The sequence below is a fragment of the Pinus tabuliformis genome, chromosome 7, assembly GCF_031772625.1.
Source record: "Pinus tabuliformis cultivar Carrire ecotype Pingquan chromosome 7, CPIR1, whole genome shotgun sequence".
In the NCBI taxonomy this organism is placed as follows: Eukaryota; Viridiplantae; Streptophyta; class Pinopsida; order Pinales; family Pinaceae; genus Pinus; species Pinus tabuliformis.
Window position 1 is genome coordinate 550,785,625 of NC_142293.1, and position 9,803 is coordinate 550,795,427.

Here is a 9,803-nt window from a genome sequence, read left to right on the forward strand (position 1 = left end):
CTATCTGAGGACTACAACTTTGGGGAAGAGCAACATTTGTCCGAGGACTCATGTTGCTCTCAGATTTCCCAAAAAACATCGTTTATGGCCTCAATATGGCTCAAGAAGTTCAGGACCCGAAAAACTGCTAAAAATAATAAATTGTGCTACAATTAAGGAAGCTAAAAACTGAAAAAAATAGTTGTGGGCATCCAAGTGGGATAGTTGGGTGGCGACCAACATCCACCTAGATCATATCAAAACTTTAAAATTAATATAATTTGAATGGCCACATAATATACTTCGTCTAAATTCATATCTAATGACCTCAGTGAACCATATGGTTGATAAAAGGTCTCATTTTTTAGTCACTAAAATTTACATGCCACATGCTGGGTCATTAATGCCATTTTTCCATCTCTAACCCTTGACCTCCCATCTATTCCTTTCACGGGCGCATTCTACCGGTCCATCTACTGATCTTCATGTTATTATTGAGACATAACAAAACCTAAGTCGTCCCTATAATATTCACTGATTATTCATACTGATGTCAAGACTAAGTTTGAATTATCATAGCATGACAATTTTGAATGATAGAAGGTGTAGGTTATTCATATATAATGAAAGAAGAGTTAAATGTGGAAAAAATCATAATGGTCGAAAACCCACATATCGTTAGAGGCTTGTCCTTTCCAATCGTTATGATTTGAAGGTTATCAACTTCTCTTGATTGATATATTCGTGATGCTTATTTTCGGTACAATGATATGAAGGTATTCAACGGAATAAATTGAAGTACTTGTGGAGTCTAAGTGTAATCAAATATATATTCATTATTCTTGATTCCTTGAATTCTTGACTCCTTGAATTCTTGATTCCTTGATTCCTTGAATTCTTGATTCCTGAATTCTTTGCTGTTCATTATTCTTGATTCCTGATTCTTGAATTCTTTGCTGTTCATTATTCTTGATTCCTTCCTTATCACATCATGTGATGGCTATTTTGTGTACAATGATATGAAGGTTATCATTCTACCGAACAACTTAAGGACTCTAAGTGGAGTCGAATAAATATTCTTTTATATTATTAGTCCCTGCCATCTGGCATTCGGCAGGGACTATTGTAATCGATCGGCAGGGACTTAGCATTAGTTTCAAGTTCTATTAGTGTGCTATAGTGTGCTTATTACAAAGTTTTCTCAACCGCTCTCAAACGCGCTGTGCCGGATAACCAAACTTTACCAAACTTTTATTTCGAACTTAACTTTTCCCATCTTATTTGGCCTCTTCCCGAGGCGGAAGAGGCCCGACCATAGCTTAAATTGGTTTTAAGCCTGCTGCATTCTCGCTAACCGTCAACGGGTTTGAACTAATGCTGGACTAATGCCAGCATTAAATCTGAGGCATTTTATGTTCTTATTACATTTGAGCTATCTGAGGAGGCTGAACCGGTTGATATCGTTGTTGCAATGTGTCACTCTGCATGCAGAACAGATGTTGTCTTTCTTGCCTCTTTGCTGTGATACATTCCCCGCCCACTTTCCCTTGCTGCATAGCTGAGCTTGTATTCTTTTGTGCGTCTGGAGCTTTCGTCTTTTGTGCGTCTGGAGCTTTCGTTTTGTGCGTCTGGAGCTTTCGTTCTGTAAACAAGGTATGCCCTTTTCCAAATCAGAAACTCATAGGTAAGGAAGTTAAACAGAAACTTATTAATGTTTACATTTGACTCTGTTACAGAATCCCCTGTGACTATGGAAGGCAAAACATGAGCGTGAAAGTAGACAAAAGCAGTAAATATCCGGACTATCTTGCTGTCCAGTTTTTGTATCAAGGAGGCCAAACAGACATTACAGCAGTCGACATTGGCCGGGTGAGTGTCAAGGAGGCCAAACAGACATTACAGCAGTCGACATTGGCCGGGTGAGTGTCGGTTCTAATAATATTCTTTGTTTCAGAAGCTGATTTATATCATAATACGATTTACAGAATTCAGAGACTCAGCAGCCTAATAACGTTGCTTATTAAAAAATCAGGCAAGTGTATGTAAAAGTAAAGTAGGTGCATAGTCCAGGCTCATTTAATCCCAGTTTTGTGCTAGTCCCACATAATTATACATTCACAAAAAGAAGTAAGAATTCGATTATTACCAGGGATGCCTCAGATCTTGTCCGCACGGATACGATTCTTTTGGGCATCGTGGCCGTTTCCTCCCCGGAGCCATTGCTGACAGCCTTATCAGGTTTCTCTTTCTGTGACTCCTTCATCGACGAATTAATCATCCCATTCTGAAACTGATCCGACCGCATGCGATTTATCTCCTCTTATTTGAAGGCAGCTGCTGATCACCCATAAATCTAATGTTCTTCCCATCCTTTTCCCGAGCTCGTTCATGAGAATAAGAAGGCTGCTGGGAAACTGCACGGCTGGAGTCGGTATTAATAGATCTTGGAGATAATATTCTGAAATTGAAATTGTCTTCAGTTCGATTTTCTGGGCTGAATATCTACGAGACCAGAAGGAAAAAGCATTTAGAACTTGGGGAAGCCTAGTTGAATCCCAATGCCAAATTATAAGCTTCCCAAAACCTACCTTAAATACCTCCCTTCCACCAACGCGCCTCAAGTGTTGTTTTTCCTGATACTTCATTTGCTTCTGCAAATCGTCATAGTTACCAGAACCGCCTGCAACCTCCTGCCAAGCCTGTTGGTGTCTCGGCTCACAAAGGAGGACTCGGAGTCTCCTCCTTCATTACCATCTGCTGCTGGATATTTCGGGTGCAGACGGTATACGTAGGCCTGTTGAGAGAGGCACATATAAACAGAGAAGAGTACAAATCCAAGGAACAATTTTGTGAATAAACCCATATTGATCTCAATGCCTTAAGGTCGAGCCGTCTTCCAAATCTCTTGTTCTTCTGCATTCCAATCAGTCTTCCCTGAGTTGTCGGTACCAATCTGCACCACTACCCATTAGCCCTCACTGCAAATAATAAAGTGTCATGAAATGCATCTGAGGCTAAACAGGAAAATAGGAAGGAAGAAGTTAGCTAGAGTTAGAAACAAATAGGCTCATCAAGGAGCATTAGCAGCGGGTCGATCATGAATAAGGTCATTATTTTGAAGTTTCTGGACAGCAACGTGCCCCGCCGTACATCCCTGCGAACTTTCTCGGCACAAACGTGCCCCCGTCCATCCTTCCACCTGTCCCTTCCTGCACATCCACCGTCCACCTGTCCTCCCTCTCATCCGACGGTCTCCACTCCCCTGTGTCGGTTGACCTCCCCACACCTTCCGCCATTTGCGAACAAAGCAACTCGTTATAACAATGGAATTCACATAAATAACCAATATTTACTTACCCTTTTGTTTTTTTAATATATTAACTATGAATACCTCTCACAAATTTCAATAATAATAAAATATTATTTGATTTGATTTTTAACGTGTATAACAATGGAATTCTTAGTTTGTGTGTATGAATATTTTTCTAAATTCATGCATAATACTATGATTGTGGAATCTTATTGTGGACAAGGATCATTCATACTCTATGTTACGTCAATCACCTTGGTTTTTGTTGCAGGTGATTCGCAACAAAGGAATGTGATGTAGGAAAATCGACTTCTGCTACAAATTTCCACTTCTCATTTTTAAAACGACGATACTCTACTAACTCGGGTGCCGAGACACCTGACACGGCCTGTCAATTGCAAGCCCTTGATACACCCAGGGATGGAACGACAGACATATAACAAAGCATATATATAAACCAATACAACGCAGAGGCATAAACTACTGACTACTCAATTTACTTGACACATTGCTTTAACTGCATACTATTCAACATAAGTGCACGAACCTTATAATTTAGTGAGCACGAACTAACATATGCCATATAATTCAACTTCAACATTTTGCATTCCCTTCAATACAACGCACAAACCAGAAGATTGCTTCAACGTTTTGTATTCCATTCAATACAATGTACGAATTGTGCATATGCTTCAGTTACAGCGTGCAGTATCACCAACGAGGTTCCGGTCAAGGATTCTGACTCTTAATAGTGGCAGCCATGCAAAATTATCTCTGTGAATTATCCCAAGTATTATTTGATAAATTTGGACTATTGAAAGCAATGGACATGTGCACAATTATTTGACTACAACCAATCAATGGAATTCTTAGTTTGTGTGTATGAATATTTTTCTAAATTCATGCATAATACTATGATTGTGGAATCTTATTGTGGACAAGGATCATTCATACTCTATGTTACGTCAATCACCTTGGTTTTTGTTGATAGCCAGATTTCAAATACAACAAGAGGAGTTGCTGTCTCGGAGACCTGCTATATCTTTACTAAGTATACTGACCGCTATTACTATATCCTGCTACTGCTACTTCCTACCGGCCCGATACTACTGCTACTCGCATCACGAAAGGAACGATTACGAAAGGAATGAGCACCGGCTTGGTGCAGGGACTCGCTGCATCGCAGCCTCCCTTGTTATTCTTGATTCATTCCTTATCACATCTGGGATGAGTTCAAGAATTCTGGAGATAATAACATATTATCACATATTGTTGTAGCATAAATATCAGAGACGTGGTTAAATAAGGCATTAGGAAATTTTCGTCATAGCCTGATATATTTATTTGAATTTTATTGTTGAGTGGTGTGAGTTTTAGCATTATGCAAAGAAGAATGAATATGAATATATATATATATATATATATATATATATATATATATATATATATATATATATAGATATAGATATATATATATATATATATAATATATATATATATATATATATATATACCCTGCATATAGTGGACTGAGAGTTAGATAGTCGTTTATATATTTTGATGGTTTTGCAGGGTTATTATTCATTATAATATTGAATATAAATGTACAGGTTAAGGCATGAGGATTTTAGTTAAGTACATTTTAAAATAGATTATTATGATATGAGAAAATGTTTACGTCTCTGTTTTTCCTTTAGGATGTGTTTTCAATTTAAGTTAGAGGATGTGTTTTTAATTTAAGTTATGTAATATGATAATCCATTATTAAACTTTTTCCATTGTTGTATTTGATGACAGTCTAAACTGAGTTTATCCATGTGCATGTGAAAATAGTTATAAAAGAATCCTGTTATAATTTAAAATTTATGTTTATTATTTAAAATTTATTTTTTTTTAGGTTAATTACTCTAAATTTTACTAGTTTATATTTTAGATCTATTAATTTAAGTTATTATTTTCATTACTTTATAGTAATTATGTTTTAATATTAATATTATTAAATAATATTAAATTATGTATAAAAATTGATTGACTTGTAAATAATGGAAAATGATGATTTTTTGGTATAACAATTATATTTACTAATGTGGTTGTGCTAGTTTATAGTATAAAACATTAAACTATTTTAACTTTTAGAGCAAAAAGTTTAGATATAGGGTTTGGAGATAGTCATAACTTTTGGATCATTTATAGTTTAAGATAATAAATTATTTTTGTTTTAGAAAAGAGTTTGAATATAATGTATACAAATAGTGTCTTTGGTATTAATATTAATGAGTATGTATTGGTATGGTTGTTTTATTTTGTAATTTGAGAAAAATATTAGGAATATATATCATTATAATGTCACTATTATGTTCTTATAAACAAATTTGCAATTACATATTTTCAAAATAATTGTATAATAGAATCAATGTTTAAGGTATTGAATGGTTGAAATAGATATATTTATAAATATATATTAGTTAAAGATAATAATTGAAGATGCCCCTAATTACTTTTTCGCTAAGAAAAATTAAATGATTTGACTAAAAATGGAATTATGTTATTACATACAAAGTATTTCAAACTAACTCGTTAAGGTCGTATACAAAGTAATCAAATAACTTTTCCCAAAATAGCATAAGTTAGTAAATATATTAGACAAAAAAGAAATTATTTCTTAATAAGGATTTTGAAGCAACCATGTCTTAAAAAAACCATAACCTATCCTTTATATAAAAAGACAAAATAGATCTCCAATTGCTAATGAAATATAATATACAAGTTTTTATATCATTACAATAAAATTATTTATCCAAAAACATTTCATAAAAATAAATATAATATACAAGTTTTTATATCATTACAATAGAATTATTTATCCAAAAATATTTCATATGATCAAGAAATTAAAATAAATGTTTGAGAAGTAATTTGCTTCTTGGGACTGTAATATCTCTAAGGTTACCTTTTATATCTTTTTTTACAGGTCTTTTGGACCATATGCTAACTAATTTGTGCTTCTTGGGAGTCTAATATCTCTAAGGTTCTCTTTTAAAATTTTGTTTACGGGTCTTTTGGACCATATGCTAACTAGGGATGTGGCGAGGACCAAATTTATTCACACAACTTAAGCCATTTAAATAGCCACTCCCGATGGGTTTAGAGACTCCATTAACCTTGAATCACATTATGAAAATCCTAATGCAATCCTAAGTTTATATATACATGGACCTATCACCAATGTTTTATGTTAATGTATCTAGATTATAAGTCAAACTAACTAATAAAATATAATATGTTTAGCATTTAGCTATTAATATACAATGCTAAACTACAATGAATTGACACATATACAAAAAGAAAATAATAAGAAACTTACCTAACTAGAAAAATAATATGAATGAATGTTTTATATTCTATTTGCACAATTTGTATATTGAAAAATGCAAATTGAGTAACTAGTTTAAATTATAAATTCAATTAAAATTTAAATACCAATAACTTTTAATGTGATATTTGATGAAATGCTGAAAACTACAAATGATGTAATCGTCTCGTCTCTTAAACAAAAGAAGAAAATTTATAACTTGTTTTTCTTATTTTACATCAAGAATCAGTGCAAATATAAATGTATATGATTACCTAATATTATCCTCGCGTCGGGAAAACTAAATGATAATAATAATTCCCTTTTGAAAATGAATCTTTCAATTTCTTGTAAGCTTGAAATCGTTCAGTAATTAAGAGATACAAGATTATGTAAAACACATAAATTATTGCAATCAGAGTAATAATCCCATTTATATAGAAACAACATATTTGGATACCTTAGTTTCCAAAATATGTAATTAAGAAATACAAGATTATGTAAAACACATAAATTATTGAAATCAAAGTAAGAATCCCATTTATATATAAACAACATATTTGGATACCTTATTTTCCAAAATATGTTCTAAGAGTTCTGATCTAAGTTATGGAAGAATCAAAATTATCTTTTAAGACAACAATCTTAAAGGATTAATAGGATCCCATATATAAACAACATATTTGGATACCTTAGTTTCCAAAAGATGTTCTAAGAGTTCTGATCTAAGTTATGGAAGAATCGAAATTATCTTTTAAGACAACAATCTTAAAGGATTAATATGATTAAATTGGGTTAAAACACAATTAATATCGTAAGGAAAGATGTAAATGAAACACTTTTCATTTCTAAATCAGAATAAGAAAATATTAGAATTAAACCTTCAGAATTCCCAAAGACATATTTGGAAAATTCATAAAAGTTTCATCAACAACTATGGATTTTAAATGTCATATGTTATTAAGTTTTGGTTCTATTGAAATCATTGAAACAAAATGAACACTTGCAAACACTAGAATGTATATTTTATTCCCACAACCACCAAAATTAAATGACTATATTTTCCCCCTCTCTCTCAAAAATTGAAGCTCTCTATATATGTCAATGAGTCCATGATACAAAAAAAAAAATCTATGAAATAAAAACATTCTCGTAAAATAAAGACAATAATCTACTTGTCATGAACACTTGGGTCAAATCATAATTGTTGGAAATAATACTGAGAGGGGGGGTGAATCAGTATTATCAAGCCAAATATTCCCTTAAAAAAAAATCAGAGGATATACACTACTTCAGTTAGTAAAATCCGTGTATATACGTAACTATGTAGAAGTAAACCCGCGTATACAAAGTAAACTTATGATTTACTTTACCTTTCAGATGTTGATTATTAATCTGTGTATCTGAGTGAAATAAACAGTAACCAGACCAGTAAAACAGAACAGAAGACAGTCACACACAAGAACACAAGATATAAGGTGGAAACCCAATGTGGGTGAAAACCACCTGCTGCAATTCGTCTATATCTTTCTTTAATTAGAAACGTCCTTTTACAATGTACTGGTGCAATCCTTTACCAGTACACAGGCTACAACCTGCAGAGAGCTACAACCCTCTCTCGTTTTCTAGCTTCTCCTGGAAGGAAGCTACAACCCCCTTAGTTCTTGTACTAGCTAAGATGCTAGTACATAGGTGCTGGCCTACTGAAGGCTACAACCTTCTTTTTCTTCCAGGGACCACGTTTCATAAATTTTCAAACTGGATCCATGAACTTCAATCAAACATCAAGAATTTCTGCATCAAACAATCTCCTTTTCACCAATTAGCACTGAATCAAGTAGACACTTCTCTGACAACTGTACCCAAATCACAGTAACAGCAACTACACACCAAATTCTGAACCCAGAATACTACAGCAATAAACTGGAGCAGCAAGATCACAACTCAAAATATATACGCTACTTTAATAGCCTGAAACCTGCATGCATATGCTTCTGCGTATGGAACAACCTGCATATACGCTGTTTGCATTCACTTAACCAGCGTGTATACGCGCCTTCGCTTCACTGAACATGCGTACAGATCTATAAAGGATAATTTTATCTTTCAGATATTCAAACACTAATTAACCCAGATTATCAGTTTTATAGATCAAGCAAGCACCACATATAACAGATCAAAAACATACAAAGATACTATCATTCAAGCTTAAAGATTATGATCCATCAATAGAACTTATCCTTCTCTTTGCGCTCAGGTCCTCCTTCTTTCAGATCCAGATCTGCACCATAACCCAATTACCAGTATTCCAGATTTAGCACTTTATCAGATTTCAATAATAATTCAGATGATCCTTTGCCACATGATCTCCTTCCTCTTTTATAATCTTAGGCCTTCCACAATACCACGGTCCAAAACCATAATAAACAATACCAAGGACCCAATACCTGGGGTCAACACTTCTGACGAGATACCATGGTCCAAAACCATAGGTTCAAATACCAAGGACTAACTACTACAGACCAAAAGTAAGTTCTCCAACATATACGCACTTTTGCTTGCATGAAAGTGCGTGTATACACATACGCTCATTTGTAACGTCTAACCCGCGTGTATACGTGACTTTGTCAAGATGAACCTGTGTATATGACTTTTTATTCATTCTGAAAGCCTAAACTGAGATCTGTCACCAGATAGAGTTGCCATCAAGGACAACACCTGTGCCATAGCTCCAAACTTGTACCATAATGCCAACAATCTCCCCCTTTGGACTTGATGGCAACCCAAGATCTTCAAAGTCATTCTCCCCCTTTGTCATCAAGGGCAGAGGGTTGTGCTTCCCCTGAGTGCATGCTGAAATCTCTGCCCTGTTGTGTTGACCATGCTCCCCCTGATTGTAGACAAGATTTGCAAAAAAAATGTTCTTCAAGAAGAACCAAGACCTGCCTATCACCAAGAGACTCAATACATACATCCATCACCCAACCAAGTGGGGATACATCAGAAATTTACATATGACAACCAAGTTCATTACATGTTCATCCCAGACATAGTGGGGAAATGAAAATAGGCCGTTACATGACCTTGACACCATAAAAGAGATACCACAAAAGAGATACATGACATAGAGACGAAATACTTATGAAAGTCACCAATAACTGA

At 34.2% G+C, this 9,803-nt stretch overlaps 1 protein-coding gene across 1 annotated transcript; it reads right to left on the reverse strand.

Moving 5' to 3' along the window:
• Positions 1-1,209: 1,209 nt before the first annotated feature.
• Positions 1,210-3,038, reverse strand: LOC149248540 (uncharacterized). Its single transcript, XM_089456073.1, has 3 exons — positions 2,568-3,038; positions 2,126-2,481; positions 1,210-1,621 (listed from the first exon to the last, which is right to left on the reverse strand). Exons 2-3 carry the CDS (start codon positions 2,282-2,284, stop codon positions 1,412-1,414), a joined length of 369 nt encoding a protein of 122 aa, XP_089312199.1. The 5' UTR covers positions 2,285-2,481; positions 2,568-3,038; the 3' UTR covers positions 1,210-1,411.
• Between the last annotated feature and the right edge of the window lie 6,765 nt (positions 3,039-9,803).

What these genes read in the sequence shown, in the direction of transcription:
- LOC149248540 (XM_089456073.1), bottom strand. Translation starts at nt 2,284, where the DNA reads ATGCGGTCGGATCAGTTTCAGAATGGGATGATTAATTCGTCGATGAAG. An exon ending in CAAGATCTGAGGCATCCCTG is followed by an intron (nt 1,622 to 2,125) that starts GTAATAATCGAA and finishes CCTTGTTTACAG; the next exon opens with AACGAAAGCTCCAGACGCAC.